The sequence below is a fragment of the Epinephelus fuscoguttatus genome, linkage group LG4 (assembly GCF_011397635.1).
Source record: "Epinephelus fuscoguttatus linkage group LG4, E.fuscoguttatus.final_Chr_v1".
NCBI lineage: Eukaryota > Metazoa > Chordata > Actinopteri > Perciformes > Serranidae > Epinephelus > Epinephelus fuscoguttatus.
This window is the reverse complement of record NC_064755.1, coordinates 30,439,034-30,466,905: the sequence shown is the minus strand read 5'-3', so window position 1 is coordinate 30,466,905 and position 27,872 is coordinate 30,439,034. Positions and strand designations below refer to the sequence as shown.

The 27,872-nt window shown below is 40.7% G+C and overlaps 1 protein-coding gene across 2 annotated transcripts; it reads left to right on the top strand.

The window, feature by feature from the left end:
* The first annotated feature begins 851 nt into the window (after positions 1 to 851).
* On the top strand, positions 852 to 26,792 carry hsp90b1 (heat shock protein 90, beta (grp94), member 1). Of its 2 annotated transcripts, XM_049573824.1 has the most exons (28): positions 852 to 1,015; positions 1,541 to 1,643; positions 1,982 to 2,123; positions 2,878 to 2,994; positions 3,109 to 3,440; positions 3,687 to 3,798; positions 3,929 to 4,060; positions 4,308 to 4,424; positions 4,538 to 4,675; positions 4,792 to 4,869; positions 5,660 to 5,725; positions 5,949 to 6,218; positions 6,348 to 6,593; positions 6,729 to 6,865; positions 7,003 to 7,081; positions 7,248 to 7,407; positions 7,681 to 7,745; positions 15,157 to 15,466; positions 16,533 to 16,568; positions 19,460 to 19,512; positions 19,654 to 19,737; positions 19,978 to 20,084; positions 20,241 to 20,394; positions 23,838 to 23,939; positions 24,027 to 24,101; positions 24,192 to 24,260; positions 24,356 to 24,491; positions 26,097 to 26,792. In XM_049573824.1, the coding sequence occupies exons 1-28, from the start codon at positions 967 to 969 to the stop codon at positions 26,228 to 26,230; spliced, it is 3,603 nt and encodes a 1,200-aa protein (XP_049429781.1). In that variant the 5' UTR covers positions 852 to 966; the 3' UTR covers positions 26,231 to 26,792. The 2 variants fall into 2 exon arrangements, with proteins under 2 accessions (XP_049429781.1, XP_049429780.1); XM_049573823.1 differs by lacking the exons at positions 15,157 to 15,466; positions 16,533 to 16,568; positions 19,460 to 19,512; ... (6 more) ...; positions 24,356 to 24,491; positions 26,097 to 26,792 and adding an exon at positions 7,842 to 8,118 and having other exon boundaries at positions 856 to 1,015; positions 7,248 to 7,403; positions 7,638 to 7,745.
* Positions 26,793 to 27,872: the final 1,080 nt, after the last annotated feature.

The window sequence follows — 27,872 nt, the reverse complement described above, 5'->3', positions numbered from 1 at the left end:
ACACGCACACATACACAAAGGCTACACTTAATATCACACTCCACCCACAACTGTAACCATAACTGCCATTTGACACCTGTAGTCGTATGGTCTGCTGACACCAGGTACACACCCATCAGACAGGCCGAGCAAGCAGCATACTAATGTGCACATTTGTATAATACTATTACACACTATCTATTTAACCATTAGTGAGTCCAGTGTGATGTAATCTCAGTTTTTCACAAAATGTTCAGACTGTGTGTGCTTTGGGGAAAAATAATAATAAATGTTTGCCATCATTTGCATTTTGAGCTCACTAACTGAACAGCAACACCATGTGGATGAAGATGGGTGGTGCGGAGAGTGTGTAGTCATTATTTAGTGTGTGCTTCCACAGCAGGATATCTAAATATAAGGAATTGTCACCATTGTAGGAAAGGGAATGCAGGTTATTAAAAGAGTATGCCATATACATATAGGTAGATAAACAATATGTCATTTAAATCAACATAGACTGAAATAAAAGCAGGTATAATGTTACAGTCAGTTACTTTGGTGCCTTTAATAGCATCTTAAATGTCATATAGCTTCAGTGTCACCTGATTGTGTCGTTACACGAGAAAATCAAAGTTTAGCCAACGTGTTGACAGAGATTATTTTTCCATATTGAGAGGTAAATGTTAGGAAGTGATGTGCTGATTATACATTCCTGGCCAATGGTGTCCAGCCACGATTTTGGGGTATAGCCTTATGTTGAAGCATCTGATTGGACAACATGTACCGAAGACTGCGCCGTGATTGGTCGAAGGTTGTGCGTGGTGCGCAGCCATTGGCCGGTTGTCACGGGTTTAATAGAGTGGGCTCTTTTGGTGGGAGAGGTTGGTTGTCAGTCTCTCCCGTTAAAGCGGTGCTGCGTGCACTTATCTCCCGGCTTTTGTCTCTGGAGCTGAAGACACACATCGTCATTCAAGCAGTTATCTCAACATGAAGCGAGTGTGGGTGATAGGTCTGCTCTTCGCACTCTTTGCCTTCGGTGAGTAGCGGAAATATTGTTCGCTAATTCGCGTTACTTTTTATCACCCAACATTTTAGCTAGCATTAGCCTGTAAGCTAGCGTTAACTTGCGTTTGTGCTTCATCTCCGCTCATTCATGGCCACAGCCTTCGCACATTTGTAGCATTAAAGCGTCATTTTTATCCACTTGTTTGCGATAGTCAGCATGATTAATGTGGTTTAAACACATGTCTAGGAGCAAAGCTAACACCCGTTATTCCTCATCGCCTTTCCAGAAGTTTCTCATAGATAAACCATGTATGTTAAAGCTGTGTAATGCTCGCTAACACCCATTAAAAATCATGGCTGTTGCACAGATGTAGCTAGATTCATATAGTTAAGATAAAGACAGCCTTCCTAACGTTACACCTTATTTTTGGTGATTTCTATCACGTCTTTGCAGAGCTTCATGCCACCTGAACCAATCTTAAATGCTGAATATTTCTCATGATACACCTGCAGACATTATTTTATTTTAATACAGCAACTTTTTGTCCATATGCAGCTGCTGTGAAGGCAGAAGATGAAGTTGACGTCGACGGCACGGTAGAAGAAGACATTGGTAAAAGCAGAGATGGCTCCAGAACAGATGATGAGGTGGTGCAGAGGTGGGTGTCACTTCAAATATCTCCTCAGAGCATACATGTTAAGTGAGCTGTGGCTGTCCCTATCAGAAAAGGTCGACTAGACCTAGAGTTAACAGCACAAGGTCAACACGACCAAGCTTGTGCACACAAAAGCTCCCCAGCAACCCTTGAATTGTAGTGGTGGCAAAGCTGTGCTATGTTTACTACACGTCCCTTATTAAGAGAGGGGAATCTTGTGTGACTTGGATTTAGCTTGGATACTTGTCCCTGGAGGGGGAGAGTAGATTTGCATGTTGTTTACTGGTAGCTGTGATTTGTTGTTTTGCACGTCTCACCTGTGTGCTTGTGTCTGTCCCCAGAGAGGAGGAGTCTATCCAGCTGGATGGATTGAATGCAGCTCAGATCAAGGAACTCAGAGAAAAGTCTGAAAAACATGCCTTTCAGGCTGAAGTCAATCGTATGATGAAGCTGATCATCAACTCCCTGTACAAGAACAAGGAGGTGAGCAGGAATACATGACCTCTTGATGTACAATCATCAGTTTTGCAACGTGATTTTTATGTATCTACTTGTATAAGAGGAATGTTAACTCAAACGTGTTAATTATTGGGGTTGAAGTTAGTGGTATACTGAGTTGTGTTTCTATTTGTACTTCTTCCCCCCCTTAATAAATAGGGTGGGCATATTATAAAGAAAATTCTCTGAAAATAATGAGGTCCAATACAACACCACTATGAATTACCAAGTTAATATTTCACATATAGTTAAATTAATACTCTCAAACAGTGTCAAGAAAAGCTGGACATTATCTTTTTAAAGGCAGAGGTTATAACTGAGCTGCTGTATTGGATTGCAGTGAAGAAATATATTTTATTCTTAATATCTTAAGGACTAGTGTTAACATTTTAGTATAATGCACATTTTTGTATTTCTATTGTGTTGTATTTTAAGTCAGAGCGACTGTAATGAATCACAATTTGCCCTCAGGGGGAAATGATTCTGATTCTAATTAAAATTGACACCTGCCAAATTTGATGGCATTCAGTTTTGAACAAATATTCTGTTCTCTCTGTATTTAAATATATTGAACAATTACTATCAGCTGCCACTGAATGAACAATCTGGGTAACTTTATGTATTACAGCACACCTGCAGGTTTCTCTTTCATCCGACAGACGCTCACAGTTTGAGATCTGAGGGAGGGGGTGAATCAGTGTGGCTGAATTGATGGTAAAATGATTATTGTGTCTTTCAGATCTTCCTCAGGGAGCTGATTTCCAACGCCTCAGATGCTCTGGATAAGATCCGCTTGTTGTCTCTGACCGATGAGCACGTAATGGCCTCCAATGAGGAGCTGACCATCAAAATAAAAGTATGCACAAGAAAGACACATACTTGCTGTGTGTTGCAGTGCACCTTATTAATGTTATTAATTTTAACACCTCTTGCTCTGTCAGTAACTTAACTGTATCGTTCATATTTCCAGTCTGACAAGGAGAAGAACATGCTTCACATCACTGACACTGGTATTGGAATGACCAAAGAGGACCTGGTGAAGAACTTGGGCACCATTGCTAAATCCGGCACCAGCGAGTTCCTCAACAAGATGACAGAGTTGCAGGCTGAGGATCAGTCGACCTCAGAGCTGATCGGCCAGTTTGGTGTTGGTTTCTACTCCGCTTTCCTCATCGCCGACAAAGTCATCGTGACATCCAAACACAACAATGACACCCAGCACATCTGGGAGTCTGACTCAAGTCAGTTCTCTGTCATTGAGGACCCACGCGGGGACACACTGGGCAGAGGAACCACCATCACGTGGGTTTATATTTTGTTTTTATTAATCTTAAAACCACCTTTGCATTCTAGCTACTTTTTTTTTTAGCATTCTGATCATCTGCTCTTAGTCATATTGCTCTTCACACCTCTCATCCTGTCCCTCGAATACTGCAACACCTACTCAGTTGGACCTTGAAGTGCTGTTGTCCTGTTACAACTCTACTCTCAAATGTTACAATAGTACTGACTCTGAAATTAAATTCTCCTCATCTTTTTTAACCTCAGATTGGTCCTGAAAGAGGAAGCCTCAGACTATCTGGAGCTGGACACCATCAAGAACCTTGTCAAGAAATACTCTCAGTTCATCAACTTCCCCATCTACGTTTGGGCCAGCAAGGTGATTACTTAAGACACTTCCTCCCACACTTTGACTCAGACTTCATCCCAGTACAGCTGTATTATGAAACAGGCAAAATATGGAAATGAGAAACTGGCCGTTACATAATTTCTTCCCTTCAACACGGCAGACAGAGACAGTTGAGGAGCCCATCGAGGAAGATGCTGAGGCAGCAGAGGAGCCAGAGAAAGAGGCTGCTGAAGATGAGGCTGAGGTAGAGGAAGAGGAGGAGGAGGACAAAGAGAAGCCCAAGACAAAGAAGGTGGGAGTTTTTTTTCTTTAGCATAAAATCAGTATTTGAAAAAAATGTATTGTGAATGTGATGAACATCTCAAGTTTAAAGATTTTAGCAAAATAACATAGGCAGTAAAAAAAATCTTTGAGTATGCCCTACCTCTAAACTGATGCTATTTAATTTGGTCATTTAACACCTGAATAATTTGGTCTGATAATTTGAGAAAGAATCCTTTTCGACCGTTTCTGAAAATGTCTCACTGATTTAATTGTAGGTTGAGAAGACTGTGTGGGACTGGGAGCTGATGAATGACATCAAGCCCATTTGGCAGAGACCACCTAAGGAGGTTGAAGAGGATGAGTACAAGGCTTTCTACAAGACATTCTCCAAGGTAGGCACCTGAGCAGAAGCGCTTTGCCAAACAGCCACGTTGATTGTGTGCCTTCCTTGTACTCTCGACGTGTGTAATGCTTTTAATTCAAACAATGTTTCGCTCTCTAACAGGACAGCGACGACCCTCTGACCCACATCCACTTCACGGCTGAGGGTGAGGTTACCTTCAGGTCCATCCTGTTTGTGCCCACTTCAGCACCTCGCGGCCTGTTTGACGAGTACGGCTCTAAGAAGAACGATTACATCAAGGTATGTCTCTCAAGCAGCATTCAGTATCCATTTTAAGTGATTGTATCGTGCTTATAGAATAATAATTAGGAATTCCCTCAACTTGGTTTCTAAATGAACGTCTCTTTCTGTCACAGCTGTTCGTGAGGAGAGTTTTCATCACAGACGACTTCAACGACATGATGCCCAAGTACCTGAACTTCGTGAAAGGAGTGGTGAGTGATTTCTAACTGAACCTAAGACACAGTCAGGCACTAATGTAGGACTGCTTGATTACTGCAGAGATCTTACTCACTTACGCTGGTCGTCATTTTTACTAATCAGGGTTATTTAATTTATGATTTATGATTACTCATTGACTTTGGAAACATGCATTTATTCAACTTTGGGGAACAGTGGGGGCTTTAATTCGGTATTCTCTTTGATGTGAAATATATGCAAGTGTGGTCGCAAATACGCAACAATAAACCCTCTATAGTTTTAGTTATTACTTTGACACTGTCTGAATCTGCAGTGGGAGGCCACTTGAATGCTGTTGGAAGTAGGAAGGCCTTCAGTGCACTGATCAGTCTCATTTCACTAATCGACACATTTGGGTGGTGCCATCGTAAATGAAACGTTAGCAGCCATTCTGAGAGCTCTGACTTGTAACATACTGAGAGCTCAACAGGCAGCACCTGCAGCAGTGGAAGTGGCAGTGGGTTATTTTTAGAAATAAAGTCACTACAAGGTCTGAAAAGTCCCTAAATCTAGTGAGAACGGTGCCAAGTTGGCAAAACTGAGTGCACCACTGTAAAGGAAGGGGGTGCACTGGATTTATAACACAAGATAAAAAAAGAGCATCATTTTAAAACCGAATGCGACACAATAATCGTTCTGTCTCGATTTTAATATTGTAACTGAATGCAAAATTTAATTATTCACACAGCCCTTTGCTAATATAAACTGTTTGGTTTTTGGCCAGATAGCACCTGCACTGTGATTAATGGAAATTTATTTTGCTAGGTTGACTCTGATGACCTCCCCCTGAATGTGTCAAGAGAGACTCTGCAGCAGCACAAACTGCTCAAGGTGAGTTTCACATTTAACAACAACACAACAGAATCTAAATGCAAATTATTTTTCATTTTATCTGTGATTTTATTCATCATTTAGTCTGTGTGTGGAAAGAAAAGGAACCTTATGTGTAGTCAAAGTGCTTTACAGGAAGAAAAAGAAAACAAAACAAAAGTTCGGAATATTAAACTAGGCATGAAGTGATTAAAGATGTAACGCTTATCTCCTCCTTGTTCAGGTTATCCGCAAGAAGCTGGTGCGTAAGACTTTGGACATGATCAAGAAGATTGCAGAGGAGCAGTACAATGACAAGTTCTGGAAGGAGTTTGGAACCAACATCAAGCTGGGTGTCATTGAAGATCACTCCAACAGGACCCGTCTGGCCAAGCTGCTGCGCTTCCAGACCTCCAACAGTGAAACCGTCCTGGCCAGCCTGGAGCAGTATGTGGAGCGCATGAAGGAGAAGCAGGACAAAATCTACTTCATGGCTGGCACCAGCAGGAAGGAGGTGAGTGGATGTTTCCCCATCGTTTGGTTGGGTTAAAATGCTCTGTTATGTTGAGGGCAGTGTAAACTGTGATGTACATGGTATGTAGATTTAATAGCCAGGCATTGATGAGCCTGTTTCCGTCTGCAGGCTGAGTCTTCTCCCTTCGTGGAGAGGCTGCTGAAGAAGGGCTACGAGGTGATCTACCTGACAGAGCCTGTGGACGAGTACTGCATCCAGGCACTGCCCGAGTTTGACGGCAAACGCTTCCAGAATGTCGCAAAGGAGGGCGTCAAGTTCGACGAGAGCGACAAGAGCAAGGAGAAGAGGGAGGCCCTGGAGAAGGAGTACGAACCTCTCACCACTTGGCTGAAGGATAAGGCCCTGAAGGACAAGGTGAAGAATTGTTTTGTATATTCATGACATGGGAGATAAACACCAACCGCAGAGGCAAGAGAAATTGCCTGCAGCTGCTAAGTTATGTCTGTTCCATCAGCCACGTTATTTAACACAGCGCTGTCTGTCCCGCAGATTGAGAAGGCCGTCCTCTCCCAGAGGCTAACCAACTCCCCCTGCGCTCTGGTTGCCAGTCAGTACGGCTGGTCAGGAAACATGGAGAGGATCATGAAGGCACAGGCATACCAGACAGGGAAAGACATTTCTACAAAGTGAGTAATGATCCTCAGCTTTTCAGCAACATTGCTGCTCATTATCATGGTTGTAAAATGCAAATGTGGAACATGTTGTGGCCTGTCTCACTGTTAACTGAGCTTATATGGTAATGTCCCTCTTGTCTCTTCTTCAGCTATTATGCCAGCCAGAAGAAAACATTAGAAATCAACCCCAAACATCCTCTCATCAAGCAGATGCTAAACAGAGTCAATGTAAGTCTGAACACTGTCACTTCACTGTATCTCTACAGTTTGAATAATGCCATATTATGTCATTTATATAATACAAATAAAGAAATTGTTTTCAGTGCAGTATTTTTGAACATAACGTGGACCAGAGCTGATAACTGATCAGTTTCTTTTCCTTCATGTCCTCCAGACGGACAGCGAAGACCAGACTGCGTCAGATCTGGCTGTGGTTCTGTTTGAGACGGCCACGCTGCGCTCAGGCTACCAACTGGTTGACACAAAGGCTTACGGAGACAGGATAGAGCGCATGCTTCGACTCAGCATGAACGTACCCCTGGATGAACAGGCAAGTCGATACCAGCTGCCACGTACTCATTTGCATGGCAAAGTTTTCACTGTGCATGTGTCAAGTTTCCTCTTTCACTGTCAGAGTGTGAGTGTGTGTGTCTTCTTTCCTTTTTTGTAGTATTGTTTTGTCTTTGTCTTTACCTCCTTCAGGTTGCTCAGTTGGGTCATTTTAAGTCTGCTTAGCTGAATATTTTGGGGGTGTTATGCTAAAAAAGATGTGAATTTTCTACAGGTTGAAGAAGAGCCAGAGGAGGAGCCAGAAGAAGAGGCAGCAGAGGATGCAGAGGATGACTCTGAAGATAAAGAGGAAATTGTAGATGATGAAGATGATGAAGAAACGGTGAGAGCACTGTGGCATCTTAAGGATGTCAAGTAATCAGATATTGGCGTATTTGTTCCTCTGACTGTTCATAACTAAATTTTGTTCTCTTAACAGACAACACCAGACAAAGACGAACTGTGAAGCACTGAACGGAAGAGCATGTAACAATGGAACTGGAAGTGGATTTGAGTCTCGTTCCAGCGCCACCGTGGTCGACGTTATCCTGGGTGGGGGTCCCTGGGTTGGGGTTTTTTAAGGCGAGCATTGTTTGTTTTTGTTTTTTTTTTTATCACATTCCTCATGACTGTAAATTTGTTAATATTTAACTGACCTGTTTATGGAAAGAAGCGATCCTGTCTCTCGATCGAATAAATGTTTCCTGGAAAAAGGACATACAGTATCTGTGTGGTGATGATGAAAATACTTGACTTAGAGGTGTTAATGAGAAGTTTTTTGGGAAGCAAAGTGGTGAAAAAGCAACGTTTTTGGATGAAGGTGACAAACTGTGGTGTGTGAATAACAAATAACAAGCAGAACGATTAAAAAAAAAAAACTTTTAGCCAACTGAAATTTGCACTTTTACAAAACGCTTGAGGCTCTTTGGCAGGTACAAAGAAATGTCTGTCTGCCAGCACTTTGAATTTGTAAATGTGACATAAATCAACCAAAAATCTTGTGAAAGGCCATATTATGTTTGTCACATTGCAAAAATTAATCAGTATGCCGAGTCAAACTGACAAAATGCTGGAAAATACAAAAGCTTAAACAGAAGAGAAGCTGTGAAAGCTTCTTTTGTAACATCAGCTCAGCCTCTCCAACAAAAGAAATTAAATTTCCTGCACAACTTGTAACATTTTGTCCACATAGTTAAAACCTTGACTTAACACAATGCCACTGAATTTGTAGGTTTTTTTTTTTTTTTTAAGATTTTTGTCAAAACATGACAAATGGTAGGAAGAAGAAATGACTGGTTGATTTGTGTGCTGAAATGTAGACCTAAACATAAGGTCGGTGCCTCTTAAAAAAGACAGGATAACAGGAAGGCAAAATATTAACGAGAAATGAAAGAGTTAAACAAAGCTCTGACGAAGACATACAGCTTTTAAAATATGTTGGCTTTTTTAAAAAAAAAAAAAAAATAGTATTTCCTTCCTCATTTATATATTTTTGGAGTTCATTCCTGTTAATATGACAAATCGTCTTTAAAGCTCAAACTACGACACACTGACAGCTCGTGCATACCTTCAGTTTCTTGTAGACGGGTATGCAGGAGGAAATGTCCGTAGGCAAGTGAAGAAAGAATAACTGCACACTGCCCTCTATCTGTAATTAATTTTATTAAGAAAAACAACTTACTCAAACTACAATAAACAAATAGTCTAGTCCATTAGTCCTTCAGTTGTATATGACCTAAACAGACGTTGAGCCTTGATATGGGCAGCTCTGGCTCAGGAGGTAGCGTGGGTCGTCTACTAATCGGAAGATCAGTGGCTCGATCCCCAGCTCCTCTAGTCCGCATGTTGAAGTATCCTTGAACAAGATACTAAACCCCAAATTGCAAATTCCCAAATTCCCACCTACAATGCAGTCTTGGGATCCCTCCCCAGGCAACTTCACACCCATTCACCCCTGGTCCCACCTGACCCTAATGACTCACATGGTGGCCAGGTGAAACGTCTTCAAGAAACTCAAGCAAGTCGAGTTGCCTACGATTTAGCACTTATGACTCCCAATGGCAGTTTAATCGGTGTGTGAGTGTGTTAAAGCACCGTGTATGGTAGCCTGGGCCGCCAGTGTGTGAATATGTGTGTGAATGGGTGAATGTGACCCGTAGTGTAAAAAGTGCTTTGAGTGATCGGAAGACTAGAAAAGCGCTATACAAGTGCAGGTCCATTTCCAATGTCTCCTGCTGTATCTGTACTGTATATGTAGTCCTGGTTGTATTACCCATGGTACAATGCTGCTACTGGCTGTCCTGGCCGACCTGCAGCACCACTGCTGTGTGTTTTATCTGCACCTGATGCTTACTTAGACAACAGGAAGACAAAGCTGTAAGTGTATATTCAATCATATGGTGAATTTTTTTGTCAGTCGTGATGTTAAATGACTTCATGACTGGAATCTTGCAGAGATAAACCTTTAAAACAGAAGATTGGGGTTCTTACACATTGCATTTTTGTTCCATTTTTGTTTTGCTCGCTTGGCTTTTCTGTTTGTCAGCGTTGCAGATTCAAGGAAGAATAACATCTCTGATAAAATTCTGCAATCAACTGGACTCACAGCTGATCCCCCGTGGTTTGTTTACAGCGCCAGAGAAGAGAGAGACGTCCTACCGGTGAGCCTCGACAGACAGCAGGTGGTGTCTACTTTATGTCTTCATTGAGCAGTTTTACTGAGCTCGTTCCAGTTCAGTGATGCCCTCTCTTTCGTTTATAGAATGTGAGGAAATCGATGGAGAGGCAGTTTGTCCAGGTTAGAGTTGCACAGCTACTGACAGGTTTGTTGGTTGCTTTATTTTTGCTGTTATGAGGGTGGTTTGTCAGACACTTAAAGGGTGCATAAATGCAAGTCAATAAAAGTTTGGATCAAGGGGTTGGAAGGATGATCCGTCCTCACTGTGTAATGAAGTGTTACATTTCTAGTCAATTTTATCATCTTCACTAGCATAATACTAAAAAGATAAAAATAAAATCAAAAATTATTTTACTATAAAAAACCTGAAATTTCTGCAAATATTCATATTTCATGTTGGCCCTCCTTGACATCTCCTGAATAGTGACAACGTGGCTCTCTTCTCTCCTGCAATGATCTAATATGTGCCAAATTTGTACTACATACAGTGACATATATGTATGTGATATGTGCATTAATGGAGGATCTGACTAAACACCAGCATGATTCATGAGAGATGCATGTAAAGAGCAAATATCACAGTGCTACAAACATTGCATTACAAGATGATGTCCAGTAGGTGGCACACTCACCCACATCTTGAAAAGATAACTGGCACCATACAATAGGGTGTGTTCATAAGAAGGAAGACAAAACTGAAACTACACATATTGTGCATGTGTTTTTTTTACATGATACTGACAGTTAATAAACCTCTGGGCTAATGTCACATCTGTTTTATGCCTCCCAGTGGTTCTAATACTTCAGTAGTTTTGATGACAGCATGTGAGAGTTGTTAACGTAGAGTAAAATATCTTTTAAAGCTACTGTTGTAGTTCAGTTTGCATTGTAGCCTGACCCTGCACTGCTTGTCTTCACCTGCAGATGGCAGCATGTACTTTACATTCATGAGGGTTTTAATGTTCAGTCTCTGTTCAAAGTGTTTTAGAGATGTTGATTCAACTTTATTGTCAATTTGGAAACTGGTGGTTTTTTATTATGTGTCATCAACATGTCTGTCAGCTTATCAGACAGAAGACAACTCCTGCATGTATCTACAATAAACCACATACCATTGATTCTTTCTCAGGGCTCAAAATACTTTTTTGTGTCCATGCACTGGTGCGTGTAACTAAAATTACATGATTTTTAAAAAAAATTTATTCATTTATTTTTATTTTTTTTCTTCTTTCCGTATGTCTGTCCACAACTGTGGCCGGATCCAACTAAAAATACAGCGATGTGCAGTGAAACTATCTTAAATTTTATTTTTTATATAGCAGCTTCTCTCTAAACCTGACAGGGAAATGTGTTTTTTTTTTTTTGTTTGTTTTTTTAAATAATATTAGAACTTCTTTTCTTCTATTTTATATGAATATTTATTCTTAATTAAGATATTAATTCATATTACAGACAGAATATTGGCTTCTACATTTCAATGACTAACTTCTCATAATTACAACAGCTTTCAGTGTTTTTTGTGAATGTAAATTAAACTAAATGTGACACCTGAAGTTATTGTAGAAAATAAAATCATAGTTTTTTTCATAAAACAATTTATATATTTACATGTGTCATATGTTCTGTGTTGTGACATGTTTTGATATTAAATTTGAGTCACTGGGAGACATCACATTGAAGTTATTTAAAAACTGTATTTATTTACTATTTAAAATATTTGTGTAAAATAAATGAACAACACATTAATAATTAAAATAAGTGTGTTACATGAGACCAATTTAGAATAATTTTTTAATCATAATTTTCACTAATATTGCCAAGTCATCATGAAGATATTGAGAAAACAGTGGTTTTGTAAATGACAGTTGAATCTCTTATTGCAACCTAAAGATGATTTTGACGCTCCACAGCTACAGGCTCCATTGGTCTGTTGAGAAGCATCAAGCAGTAACAATGTGCAGGATGTACGGTTCAGAGAGCAGGGCTGATGCACAGTGTTTGTTTTTTACTAAACAGATGTCTCTGATATCTTCTTACTGTAGGTAACAAACAAACAAAATCCCTGTGGTGGACACCTCACCGTAGAAGCCTTTAATGGTGAGTCTGGGAGCAGCAGCAGCAGTGTTACTTGGTCACTACATGGACGTGCTCCCATATGTTTGCTTGAGTGAGAAAATGTTGTGTTTTCTTAATGGAGAGTGACAGATATGGGCCACAGCAGGGGGAAGGGTCTCATAACAGAGCCAAAGACAACCATGGCAGATGATAGCTCTGCTCTTTTGGCAGATTTCTTTTTTCCCTCAAGTGATTCCCTGCCGTGAGAATTATTCCTTCATCTCTCTTTGCTCTTTGCTCACCACCATCCAATTCCAACACAACACGATAATCCTACGATGTGGCACACACAAAGGACGGTTGTTACACATTTGGCAGTCTCAGGGGTTGTCTTACAGTAGCAGTTGCGCCATGTGTCCCAGTAAAAACACTCACTTCAGATCCTCTGACCAAAGGTTTTACTCTGTTCCTAATCCAGGACTAAAGGCTTTGCTGATGAGGCTTTCCGCTGCCCCAAAACTTTATATTTCCAGGTTTCCCTTCCTCCTTCCATATGGTCTTTGAAATTTACTTACAACTCACTTTTACTTGCTCACGAGACAACACATTTAGCTGAGTCATATGTAAAAGCCACATATCTCACCTGAGTGTGTTGTCTCCTCATAAATGTATGAACTTTATTTGATCTTTCTTTGTCCTCTCCTTTCTTTTGTTCTGTTTCTGCCTGATCAGCTGTGTTGTGTTTAAAGTTGAGCTAAGTAACCTGAGAAGTTAAATTTGAGAGCACAGTTGTAAGGATTTACCAGTTTTACAGGTTTAAAGGTCCAGTGTGTAGGATTTAGGGGTATGTATTGGCAGAAATGGAATATAATAAGTATGTGTTCTTTAGTGTCTAATCACCTACAAATAGGAATCTTTGTGTTTATGTTTTATTAGAATGAGCCATTTATATGTACATATGAAGCGAGTCCTCATTCACATAGTCTGCCATGTTTTTACAGTAGCCCAGGATGTACACACCAAACACTGGCTCTAGATGGGGCCATTCCCATTTTCGTGGTTGCTACTATAGTTAGCAGCCTCTCCAAGATGAGCTGCGTTGGTAAAACACAGATTATTTAATCTAAAATTGCTTCATTTGTTTAGCAACACAGTCTCACTCCGAAGTTGACGAAATCTGATGCTTGGGCAGTGTCTTGCAGCATCAGACACTGATGAAATAGCCGTCCTTTAATGTTAGCATGATACGCAGCCGGTCGCTGTTATTCAGTGGTGCTCGGTGGTGTCGGGGGAAACGCGGCGGACACAAAAGAAAGTTAGGGTGATGAAAGTCAGAGTAGGGTGGCTGGGATGGGTGGTGGATGGGTCCGTGTTTTTGTTGCCTGAACCCAACCATGTGCGTTAGTTCTTGAAGGCCAAAAAATGTCAATTTGCAGTGTTTTACCAACGTAGTGCTTTTATTTTGAAAGAGACTGTATGAAAACAGTAAATTTCCTTTGAAACCGGAAGTATATTTTGAAATTTCGTTGCATCTGGTATGCAATAACAATAAAAGCTTATATTCTATTCTGAAAGAAGACAATGCATGTAACAGGCAGAACTTCATTAACCAACGCGCCCAGGGTACCTTGCACGTTGTATCTGGACGTGGAAAGTCCATGACTGAACGTAGATATTTGATGAGGCCGGAGTGAGAATGTGTCGGTTTTAGGGAGAAAGAGACCTCTACAGATAATTCTGCTTCCAGTTAAAACCTCCTAAACATCTGGAGTCTTAAGTTATCAGAGAAAAAAGGTGAGCACACATTTGCAGTTGCTGGGCTAGCAGTGTGGGAAAACACTGATTTGTAATCTGAAATTGCTTAAGCCAGTGTTTTCCCTGGTTTTAATCACCAGGTCCGTTTGTTTTGGAGTGAAAGTGACCTCTGCGGATAATTCAGCTCCCGGTTAAAACCTCCTGAACAATGAACACTGCAGGAATTCCAACTGGGAGAAGTTTCAGCTGGTTGCAATCTGCAGTTCTCACCACTAGATGCCACTAAATCCCCCCTAAACCTCACACACTGGACCTTTAAGTTCACATGTGAACACCAGAAGAAAGGTCTAGTTTCTGCTGTTTTGTCTATTCATAAACAACTCACGATTACTGATATTTAACCCCCAAAATGACTGCATCATTCATCACCTGTCTCAGACCAAGAATATTCAGTTCAGAATGTTTCATCCTGTAATGAAGCTGTCTGTCAGCTTACAGTATTTGCCTGGGAGTCACAATGTTCTGAAAGGTTATTAAAAATATGCATCAGATTTATTATTTTTTCTCCCCCTGGAACAAGAAATAGGGTTTAAATTGCTGCTGCTATTAAAGGGACAGTCCATCTACAATGAGCCTGTGTCTCAAGGCTATTAATTAGATTGTAAATGTAATTAATGATTGGAATTAAGCTGGAGTGCCACACTGTTCTTACAGCAGGTTTATACAGACTCCTTTCCTGAAATGTAGTATTTATTTAGCAGTGCTGTTAGACTATTGCTTGCTGCATTTATTATTATTATTGTTGCTATTATTTTATATTCAGGTCTTTTTAAAAATTAGATTATGATTTTTTTTTTTTTTTTAATTTAAACCTTCCTACTACCGGACCACAGACACAATACCAACATCTGATATCTCTTCCCTCTCAGTGAAAATCCCTCTCTGACTGATAGACCCGAGGGTTTCTCTTTCCCATAATTTGTATTTTGCGACTGACTGCAGTTTGTGCGCTGCTGCTGCTCATACGCAATCCCTGGATGGGTGGTTGCCATGGATTCCTGGGTCACATGCGTGGGTTTCCTGTAGCCAGAAGCAGCAGAAGATGCTTGGACGCAAAATCCAGAGCCATTTTCATTCAAGAAAACGAGAGGATCCGCTGTGGATGGCTCGCTGACTGACTGGGTGGCTCTGACTACACCCGTCTGCTGATTTTGGGGCTTTTTTCCACCTCATCTGTGTGTTTTTGACCATTTAGGAAAATTCGCAGCAAACCGGTTTTGTCCACATCCATAGACTGATAACAGGAATGAGTATAGAAATTCCTGAAGGACTGACGGAGCTGTTACAGAGCTTTACCGTGGAAGTGTTGAGGAATCAGCCCAGGGATTTGCTCGAGTTTGCGTTACAGTACTTCACCCAGCTGAAGGAGCGTGAAACCAAAGAGGCCTCTTTTGGCAATGACCAAAATTCGGCCCCAAGACCTGGAAAAGCGGTCAATTTCATTGACGAAGCCATGCAGATCGATTCTGAAAACGGAGAGGAGGAGGAGGAGGACGACGATGACGAGGAATTCATAGGTAGGGCGACATATTTACTAATGTCAGGAGCATGTGTGACAGCGGATGTCCTTCATGTATGTAGAATAATGAGCATGTATCTGTGCAGTGGGAGAGACACATTGAGCGCAGTGATGCTCCGCTGCTCGCCACCTTGCATCCACCAAGGCTCTGTCATTTGCCATATATGGTCACGGAGGCTGAATGATGGTTAATGAGCGTGTCTTGTTCTTCATCTGTGCAGACACGTTTTTGTGATAAGCCCAGCGTTAAGGCACAGCAGCTGCACAAAAAAAGGGGACTGTGTGTTTTCCAAACAGAGCTGCACCTCTAGGTCATTTGAATATTGTCAGTTTCAGGTGCAGGCCTCGTGGGCCTGCCCTCATGATGGATCAGAAATATGACAAAGCAGCTAAAGGCAGAAATCTAAACATCTGCTATGATGCAACATATGCAGCATATGACTTTTACCACCCCTAGATGGATTTGCGCTTCCTAAACTGTGGTCACATGCAACACAATGGCCGGTGCAGTTTTGCCATAAGGTGCAGCAAGTAGCATAGCAACCCAGAGCTCTGACACAGCATCCCAATGAGTGGTGGGGTCTGCAAGGCTGGCTGCAATGGTTACATAAGGACACTATATTAACTCATTAAACCAACTATTGTAGTACTTTTGGGTGAGGATTGCACCCCATCACACCTCCACTGCTTTGTCTAAATCATATTCCAATGAACCTCCGTGGACAACACTGGCCTGCAGCCCATTAATGGACGAGACCTCCTCTAATGTATATTTCATACCGAGACTATTGTGTGGCAGCTTAGCATTTTATGCTGTGTTTTACATTTGAATTTTTCTTCTCATTCAAATTTCAAACGCACTTCAAAGCAGCTGTCCTTATTCAGGTTTTACCCAAATGAATATGGCTCCTTAATGAGCACAGGGCTGGGTGTACTCCACCGCACATGTGATGCAGAAGCACAGTGCATTAATCCAACCCTTCCCAGCAGCGATTCAGTCACTGTGAGATGTATGTCATCATGAAGTAAATCTAACATTAATATATGTTTTTGTGCTTTTGCAGCGCCGGTGATAAACAGATTCATCAGAAGAGCATCAGGTGAGTTGTCATTTGCCGGCTGTTTCAAGCCTGCTCTGTCAAAGAGGAAAACTCTGGACAGTGTCAGTGCTGGAAATATATAAAACTTATTTGACATATGAAGACTGGGACTACGTCAGATTTTCTCCAGTACAAGTATTTTTCCATCTGTCTTTGCTCACTGTCTCCAGCTTAATATAATATTGTTGATTTATTAGAGTTTGTGAAGCCACTTTGTCTCCAGCCTGGTTAATAATGTCAGAGAGTGATGTGGGAGGGGAGATGAGGAGAAGTACTCCGACTACTAATAATCTCCTGTTCATGATAATAGTAACATGCCGGCTGTGCAAATATAACTAAGCTGTGTTAGGACTGATCTTCATGTTTGACAGTGTGAATGGAAAGTATGAGCAAGTTGAGTTTATTTCGAGTCATTTTCCAACTCAAATACACATGAGAAAAAAAATATAACAATAATAAATCTTTACTTTTGAAGCAGTGACAAACCAAAACTGTTGCTGGCTGAGAAGGTGTAGTTTTTTGCACCCACCCCTTTTGTATTAATTGTTTTGTAGTCATCCCTTCTACAATGAAAATACTGTACCCCAGAATTATTTGCTTAAATCATTGAGGTCAACAGGCTTATATTAGGGAGAGGCGTCTATATGGGACAGGCCTTTAATTCCTTTTACACAAAACTGTCGCTCAACAAAAATGGGATATAAAATCAAATTGTTTATTTGAACCAGTGTAAATATTACATGGCTAAAGAGTAGGCTTTGAATATCATCAGTTACATGTTATGACCCTTGTTATACCAAGACAATACTTAATTATCCTGTTAAAACATATTCATAACTTGGATTACTTTAAATTAAAAACACTTACTGGGTAATTGGGGAATGGACACATATTCTGACTTTATGATTCAGAGGAAGGGAGTCACCACTTGTTTTTTCATCATGCCGGTAAACCTCAATGACTTGCGGTCTTCTCTGGTGCTTAGGGTTTCAGTAAATTGAAATCAGCCAACCTAATAATGTGTAACATCTCCTTATTCCATCCATCCATCCATTTTCATCTGCTTATCCGGGGCCAGGTTGCAGGGGCAGCAGGGCGAGCAAAGCACTCCAGATATCCCTCTCCTTAGCAGCACTTTCTTTCTCCTCCTGGAGGACCCCAAGGTGTTCCCAGGCCAGATGAGATATGTAATCCCTCCAGTGTGTTCTGGGTCTTCCCCGGGGCCTTCTTCCAGTGGAACATGCCCAAAACACCTCTAAATGGGAGGCGCCCAGGAGGCATCTGATCAGATGCCGGAACCACCTCAACTGACCCCTTTCATTGCGAAGGAGCAGCGGCTCTACTCTGAGCTCCTCACCCTATCTCTAAGGCTGAGCCCAGCTATCTTTCTGAGGGAACTCATTTCAGCCACTTGTATCCGCGATCTCATTCTCAACTAACATTAGCTCAAGAGGGTAGCCAACCTTCCAGGTTTATACAGCCAAACAGCTTCTATAAAAATTAACTGCTTGGCAACAAGACCAGAGTTCTCATTTATAAACATTGTGTATGCACAAAACAAGGCCTGAAAGAAGCGTAGGCCACTTCCCATGCAAAAGTTGTGATCTATAAAAACAGCCTTCATGGGAGAAACTTTTAACCCATGCTTACCAACATTTTGTAGAGGGGAAATTAGCGACGCAGATGGTGAGGTGGAAGCCTGATTGTAAAAATTGTTAAATATTTTTTGCCGATTGTTGGCGTTTGTCTGTACGTACATTTTCTGCATGGATCCTATTCAATGTTTCATCAATGAGACCCCAGGCCTCTAATTGAGGCAGGCCTGTATTCATCAAAATGTGTAGCCACACCCGGCTAGTAAAAGGGACTGGGCATTTAATTGAAGTTTTATGGTATATGTATATGATATATACATAAAAGTCACAAACAAAAATTCATATGCACACACTTGTGTTCATAACTCAGTTTTTTATTTGTTCATCATCATATTTTTAGACATTTGCTTTAGATCTGTTATGTATGTTACACATTTCACATTCCACAAATTAACTCCTTTGACTGTTGAGTGAAAGCATTCAGTAACGTGAAGCATATTTTTACCTTTTATCACTTCAAAAGGACTCCCGCACACTGTCCAACTTGCAATATATAATTTATTTGCGACATTTTGGTACTAGACCTTCATCAGGCAAACAATTTTTTGGTCATGAGAAGCCATCTTAAATAGGGAGTGGTCGTTTCTCCACAACCAATCCCATTCCCACGTGCAAACACAGAGGGACAAAATCATCATTGGATCAATGAAACACAATAAACAGATGAGAAATTACATTTTTAATAGACTAAACATGAAACCAAAGAATGTGTACTTATATATAACATAAAAAAATATTTAATAAAGTACTGTTACAGGGGTATAGATATTCTGTCATCAAGGTTTCGGGGGTTTAAGTGTTATGCTTTTGCTGAATTAAAGTACATTTCCCCCATTCATGAATTGAAATAAAAAGCATTTTTAAAGACATTAGGTTTATTCCAGTGAAAGATTGTTGTGACTACAGCATCTTGTTGTTAAAACACAGGAAGGAAATGTGGTATGACTGCCACCAGCGTCACTGCATTCCCCCAAAGCCCCACATTTAAGAGGAGAAAAGTTGTGTTTCTTGAAAGATTTATTGCCGCTGAATCATCCCAGAGATTCAGTGTCTGTTGTTAGAGTGGGATGAAAGTTGTGCTGCTGGGTCACTTAAATATGAAGCTTTATTCTTAAGTGTTTGAGTTAAGATGTTGTTGTTTCCAAATGTTCTGTCTTTGTGCTGAAATTTGAATTTTTGGATGAATTTGCTGTCTGTGTCTAGTTTATTATTAATCTGTTGTTCTCTGTGGTGCAGTGTGTGCTGAAGCGTTCAATCCTGATGAAGATGATGAGGAGAAAGAGCCACGGGTAAACTTTCATACCACAAATATCCTGTTTTAATATTGAGGTTGATTTTTTCCAGACAGCATGAATTGTAGCTCTGAGTCTGAATTTCAACATTCAGGCTATCATAGGGTCACATCACAAGACCTGTGCTTCAACTTGCAGGTCACCCACCCAAAAACCGATGAGCAGAGACAGAGACTACAGGAAGCATGTTGGGACATTCTTCTGTTCAAGAATTTGGATCCGGTGAGTGGATTGTTCCATAAACGCTCCGTGCTCCTCTGGCTTGTGCTCTGCCATCTCTTAAATTACACAAAGGAGAACACGGCCTGAGGCCAGCAGCTTTTTGCCACAGCTCAGTGCACTACGCATGATTTGGAAAGATGGTTATTTTCAAGTAGGTGAAACAGCACGCTGAGCGGGTTCTGTGTGATCGTTTCTACACGTGACATTCATGTATTTTACTGATGTTTCACATCGTCGCAGGAGGAGATGTCTCAGGTGCTTGATGCCATGTTTGAGAAGTTCTGCACTGAAGGGGAGCACATCATTGATCAAGATGACGATGGGGACAACTTTTATGTTATTGAGAGGTGATCTTTCACAAAATTGCTTATTGATTGATTATTTTAACTTTAAAATTCATGTATTTGTCACATAATCCTGCTGATTTCAGATTTCTGGACACACCAATTTGTCAGCTGTGCATTTACATTTTCCCTGATTTTTTCCTTTGTATTTTCATTCAGTGGGACGTTTAACATTTTCGTGAAGGTCGAAGGCACAGAGAAGCTGGTAGGCAGCTATGACAACCGAGGCAGCTTTGGAGAACTGGCGCTGATGTACAACACCCCCAGGGCAGCCACAATAATCGCCACCTCGCCTGGAGCCCTTTGGTGCCTAGTGAGTAAACCATTAAATCCTCATGCAGGAGCACAGTTGGCTCCGTGCTCGGGTTTTTATAACACACTGTGCTGTCAGTGATTTACTGTAAATATCCAGGTAGTCTGTGGCAGTGTTGGCACCGTAGGTGAGATCATGTTGACTGACTGAGATAACATACTGTGGAAAACCCACTGAATGAAGCAAAAAGTGAGAGAGCACTCATCGTGCCCCTGGATATGAATTTACATGTTGATTAATGCATAGATTAAAGCTAATGAATGTGCATACTGAGTATGAAAAAATCATGAATGTAATACAGGCCTATTAAAAAAGGTCTTGCAGCCCATTCAGAGAGCTCAGCTATCAGATCAGCTGAACTTGTTTATTCAAGCAAGTATATCCAGTGTCTCTCCTGCATTGCTATTTTTAAGAAAATTTCAGTTTTCTAGTTCGACATCATCCAACTCTTTTACAAATTGCGTCCAGAACAGCTGTTGTGAATATTCAGTTGCTACTCGATCTGTGAAGAAGCAGCTTGTTTATTAATGACTCAGTGAGGGTCGTGTCCTCAAACTGTGGGTAACAGCTTTGTTATGTCATCTGTGTGCGAGCTGGGCAGGTTGCAGCTGTATCCCTTGTTGACCTGGTTACTTGCATTGTGTGTGTCTGAGTCTGTGAACAAGCAGCCAGTTCCCGTTCAACCGGCAATCCCCCCGAGGTTGAGGAGGGACAGTGCTGCTGTGGGGCCTCTGAGCAAACAGTAGTCTATAGACAGAGTCTGATTGAGGTCTGGGATTTATACAGCTCACATTGTGGCAGACTGGTGGGATGTTAAAGCTGCAGTATGTTGAGTCTGCGTGCCTACAGGACTGACTCTGCTGACCACTTTACCACAGAGTCAGAGCTGTGTATGCTTCTTATGTAGGGAGTGTTTCTTTCCCCAGCTAGAGGGCGCTGTGGTCATGTTTCCTGCAGTATAGTATGTAACAGTAACTGCATGTTGCTGGCCATTATTTGAGTCAACAGAGGGTCTTCAACCCCTAGGAGGTCTTCAGAGTTACCTACACGGGGCCGCCGAAATATTGTTTAATAATTTAAGTTTTAATAAAGTTTTTTAAATTAAAATACGTCTTAAAATACACATTAACATAAATCAACATATTATTAGAAAAGATAAATTGGCCTATTCATTAAAGTCTTTTTCCCCATATACCTTAATCAGAAAATGTGTGATCACATTTAAAAAGCCCGGCACTGTGAAACAATATCACACTAAATATGCAAATGCTGAAAATGACATTTTATTTATTATTTATTTACAGAAGTGAAAGCAGTGAGGTACCACAGTGATACCCCCAAGGCTTCACAGGGGGTTGCAAGGCCTGCTTGACTTAAAGTAGTGTAAGACAGCCTCAAAATATATATTCAGTGCGCCTGTATCTCAGCATTTCATTAATTTCTGTGAAGTAAACTAAATTGAATTATGTTTTAAAATTTAGATTAATATTCAGTATACAGACTTTAAAAAATCTCACCGGATAAGGGCACAGTTAAGACCTGAACACAAACTATATTCACAGAGTCTTCACTCTCTGCTGAACAGCCTCAGCCTGCATTAGAAAAGTATGCAGTTAAAACAACCAAAGAGCTAGGAAAAGAATATAGCAGTGTCAGGGAGAAGAAAACACTGAAATTGTCAAAAAAGGAAGTCTATTAAGTATGTGTGATTAAAAAAACAGTAAATAAACAAAAATACACGATACAGAGAATCATATGAAACAGTTACTACTGTATCAAGAAATAATCTCATCCAAATCGCTCGTTTTTCACAGACGTCCTGCAGTTGTTGCACTCACTGTTTCGGCTGATTGTACAGGTTATCAGTTGTTCTGTACTTTTCTTGTTATGCACTGAATGTAATATGAAACTTCCATAAAATATGTCACTGAGTCAGGAGTCAGTTTACTTAGGTTGTGAACCACTGCTCTACACTCTCACATTGACCCCACCCACCACTCCTGCCCCCTAGACCCCAATCTTTTAAACTTTCAGTTCAATCATATATAAAGCCCAATATCACAAATCGCAGTTTTCGGGGCGTCGGTAGCATAGTGGATAGTGCCGGCGCCCCATGTACAGAGGCGATGCCTCGACGCAGTGGTCACAGGCTCAAGTCCGGCTTGCAACCATTTACTGCATGTCACCCCCTGCTCTCTTTCTCACCCCATTTCACTCTGTCCTATACATTAAAGGCAAAAAGCCCAAAAAAATAATCTTAAAAAAAAAAAAAAAAAACAAATCGCAGTTTTCCTTGGAGAGCTTTACAACATATGACATCCCTCTGTCCTTGGACCCTCACAGCAGATAAGGAACAACTCCCCCAAAAATTCCCTTTACAGAACCAAACGACAGCGGGATCAGTCTGCCCCATTGTCTGATTAGACACTGCATCCTGGCAATCAAAAGAGGTCTCACATGTAACACAACAGCATTGGCCTCTAGTGTGACATGTAACATACATGTTGCAGCACTTTCTAAACTACAACAATGGCACAACTTGTCACACACAATCATTTCACAGTCATAGAAGGCTGATCTTGTCCTCTGCTCAGAGGGTAAGGAACTCCCAAATCTCATTGCTTTCCTGATTTGCCGACATTTACAGCTGCTGTTTTTTGTCTTTGAGTTAGCTACTAACTGCTAACAGCTTCTTTTGCCCATGGTGGGTCGCCAACATAACACGTAATCAAAACATCACACCCGTTCCACGCATGGTCGCGTCTATCTGGCTTTACGTTTTACATAGACCTTGTTTCGGGCTATTACTACCTCCGTTGCCAGCTCAGAGGCGAGACAACTCTGTCCCCCCATTTCCACAATCAGACGTACGTACAGAACAGTAAGGCGGCATAACAGCGTGATATTCCCGCCTTTAACAGGCAATGAAAAGTGTCTAGAGAGAGAAATGAAAAGAAACAACAATAGAAACAATTAAGAACAATAATTTCATGGAGTAACTTTAAACCAGGAATGTACCATAAGAGAAATAAGTTAATACACAATGACAAAAAACACTTTGTAGCCCCTATTTTGGCTGTTGTCCCAACAACAGCAGGGTTGGTAGTGTAAAAGCACTTTGAGTGGTCGAGACTAGAAAAGCACTATAAAAGTGCAAGTACCATTTACCAATATTCATTAATTGTCTGTCACATTGGACCACCATTTTCTGACTAATGCCCCCCTCCCCCTTTCTTTCTCCATTATGTGTGTAATGACTCATCAAAAATGCTCTAGCATTTTGCAGGAAGAGAAAAGAGTGGCACTTTTAGTATAAAAAAAAAAAAGATCCAAAATGATTTTTGATACTCACACAGACCTATAACAACACAGGCAGACAGGATGACACTGTGACTTTAAACATGAACCTGAACGTTTTCCTTGTGTTTAAATCTGTGTTTCAGGATCGTCTGACATTCAGGAGGATTATAGTGAAGAACAATGCCAAGAAAAGGAGGCTGTATGAGGCATTCATTGAAACGCTACCCCTGCTTACATCATTAGAGGTTAAGATTAGTTTTGTTCTGAGTGAAGAAAGTGCAGTACACATTTATAGTGAAACTATTGGCAACCAAATATCCTTTAATCCACAGCTCTCGGAGAGAATGAAGGTAGTGGACGTAATATCCACCAAGGTGTACAGTGATTCACAGCAGATTATTGCTCAGGTGATGAATCTCTTTATATGATGTGTTCTTGGATTGATCATTTTCTGCTGCCACAGAGCGAGTGTCTTATTTTTGTGCTTTGTATTCCAGGGTGATTTAGCAGATTGCTTCTACATTGTCGAGTCTGGCCAAGTTAGAATCACCATGAAGAGAAGCAGGGTATGTTTGCCCAGTCTACTCTTAAATTTTAATATCAAAAAACTCTTTTTTTCTGTGTCCTGGTATGTTAAGTCGTGCTTTTCTTTTCTTGCCAGACGAAAAAAGACCAGGAGGATGAGGAGGTGCATATTGCCACATGCACTAGGGGCCAGTATTTCGGGGAGTTGGCGCTTGTCACAAACAAGCCCAGAGCTGCATCAGCCTACGCTGTGGGAAGCGTCAAATGCTTGGGTATATTTTGTGCAATTTTATGATCACTCATATATTGCAGCCAGCACGCTAATTCCACAGAATACCACTTGTTATTTCATATTATTCTCCATAATTCTTAAAGGTCCAGTGTGTAGGATTTTAGAGGGATATATCGGCAGCGATGGAGTATAATATAAGTATGTTTTCTTTAGTGTATAATGACCTAAAAATAAGAAGTGTTGTGTTTTTGTTACCTTAGAATGAGCTGTTTATATTTACTTAGGAAGCGGGTCCTCATCCACAGAGAGTGCCATGTTGCACTGCCATGTTTCTACAGTAGCCCAGAACGGACACACCAAACACTGGCTCTAGATAGGGCCATTCACATTTTTGCATCATCCCCCATAGTTAGACCCCTCTTTGATGAGCAGTGTCAGAAAAACAGATTTTTTTAGTGTGAAATTGCTTTATTAAGTTTTATTACAGGTTTAAATCACCAGGACCGTTTGCTTTAGAGAGGAAGAGACCTCTGCAGGATAATTTGGCTCCTGGAAAAACCTCCTGAACGTCTGGATCTCGAGTTATAAAAGAAAATAGTTGAGCATACATTAGCAAGCTCTTGTGAGAAGCGTTGAAGAAACTTTGATTTGTATTGAGAAACTGCTTTATTTGGTGTTTTACTGGTTTAAATCACCTGGTCCATTTGTTTTAGAGAGGAAGAGACCTCTGCAGACAATTCGGCTTCCTAACCTCCCGAACACTGAACATTGAGGCCCTTATCACACAGAAAGCATTTTAGCAGCTGGAGGCAGCTTTTTGTAAATGATTTTAGTGAGAATAAAGCTTTTTGCCCATGGTTTTTGCGTTGTGACGCGTCTCTTGTTTCTGCGCCTTCAGCTTCTGACATTTTTGCTGGAGTGCTCTGAATTTCTCAAGTTGAAAAAACTTCAACTGAAAGCAGAAAAGCACCCCACGTCATCTCTGTTTTTCGTCATCTTTTTTATCATTGCCCAATCAGATGATTAGAGAGGCGGGCCTCCTGTGGTGGTCACGACAACAAGTTTACAGTTGGTAAACAATGGAGGAGAAACTGGTGGTAGCGGTTGCTGGACACCCAGAGCTATGTGGCCAGATTATAGACAGAGAGTGGTCAAACTGCCCCCGAATCATCCTAAAATATGCCTGAAAATGGCCATCGTCGAGGTGAAGCTCCTGGACCAACTTGTGGTACTCCCTGTGATCCACCCTCTTTGTTAGGGTCTCATGTACCCACACAGATCCCTGTTTCCCTGTGCCCAAGAACTGTTTGCTGACAGGCTTTCACCCTCAACCAGAGCTACAGCAAGTACCCTCTGCCTTAACATTTTAGGAACTAGATACTAATTACTGTGTTGTTGATTTTTTTACACCAGTGGCATTCAATTGAAAAATAAGGCAGTGTGGTGCGCCTCGCATTTTGCAACCCACAGAACGCTTTCTGTGTGATTAGGGTCTAAATTAATCTAACGAGAGAAGATTCAGCTGGTTGCAACCTGCAGTCCTCACCGCTAGATGCCACTAAGTCCCTGTAAATCTTACACACTGGACCTTTAAACTATGTCTGACTGCTGTGATCTTTGTTTTTTTTTTTTTGTCTTTGGTCAGCCATGGATGTCAAAGCGTTCGAGAGATTGCTGGGCCCGTGCATGGACATCATGAAGAGGAACATTGCCAACTATGAGGAGCAGCTGGTGACCCTGTTTGGGAGTAGCGCTGAGATTGAGCAACAAAGTGCATGAGACAGCTCCAATGGACCATGAATCAATCGGTGGATGAAAAAAAACAAAAACAAACAAAGAGGCTTGTATGGATGTTTTTCCCCCACAGTCACTTAAAAAGCTTTTCTTACAACAAATGTGAATATCCACTACAACATTCGTGTGTCAGATAAATTAAACAGACTACGCCAGAATCCCCTGCGAGACAAGGTTCATTTAGTTTGCCACAGAGTGTTTTGATGAAAGTCAGCCAACACAGAGTTGCTTATAAAGCTTGTTTGAATTAGATTTCTCACGTCTCTCACCTTAAAAATGTAAGCGCACATTTTACTCGTCAGTGTCAGGCGCATTATTTGTTTGTATATTGAACACTTTTGTTAACGCTCACCTTTTCGCCACAGTGTTACAGTTACACCTACAATATAAGATCGTTTGTAAATTTCTAAACATCGGATGCCAAAGCTAATTTCTTACTGGATCATTTTGAGCAAATCTGTCACAATCTCTTGTCATTTTTGGCAGCATGAGGCGCACCGGTGCAAAAGTGCCCCAACATGGAGGAGGAATAACAATTTATAAAATAAGTATTTCACACTTTGATCACAACAGAATGTAGACTTGGCAGTATTTTAACATTTTTACAAAGTACATTTCTGTTCATCACAAGATTTAATCCCTTGGACACGTGTTCATAAACTGTATATCATTGTTGGTAAGTGTGTTCGTGGCTGTTAGCCTTATACTATGCTTTTGCAAAAAAGAAAAAAAAAACTTCAGAGAGATAGCTGATAGTTTTGTAAGAATATACAACACATTGCTGTACAATTTGAAACTGAGTATTTACTGTTATTATATAGGCCCAGCTTTAATTGAATAAGTTGCCCCACTAGACTGTAGTCATTATAGGCAGGCAGTGTGTTGAAACAATTAATTTTCCTTGCGTTTTAATGTAAAATTTAAATCATATTGTTTTCGTGTCGGTGAAATCATGATTATGGCATCCATTATTGCTGTCTACCTCCGCCAACAACTTATACTGTTTGGAAACACATACTATGATGTTCCCTCTGAACAGGAATCTAAAGTGGGTCTTCTCTCTCTCTTCTTCTCTCTCTCTCTCTCTCTCCATTTTTTTAAATCAATAATTGAAGTCTTATGTATTTTCTCTGTGGTTTACTGCAGCTTAAAATGTTTAAAGCTGGTTTAACATTTAAACAGTCTGAATTTATCTCCCCCCTTTGTGCAGGTAGTGCTGGTAATTTTTGAAGGCAAACCCTATAATACTGGCTGAAAGTACTGTATGTTTCACTTTTCATGTCAATAAAGAACATTTTTATATTTGCTTGTCACATAACTATTTGGAATAGCACACATTTGGAGCTTCATTCATTCATTCGCCATTCATTCATACTTTCATTCATTTGTTTATTCGCTATATCTTGTAGTAAAAATGTTAAAGTGATTGTTTAATTGCAAGGGAAACAGTAAACAATCTAGAAAGCGATGTCAGTGCGTACTTCTGTTGCTGTAGTTGCAACATTGCAGATAAAAAATAACCATGTATTGTTCCTGTTATTGCCAATCAGCTGTTACTTGCTAGTAACAGGCATGTATTTTCATCCAATCATGCGATGATCAACAAACAAGGCCCCGCCTATGATGT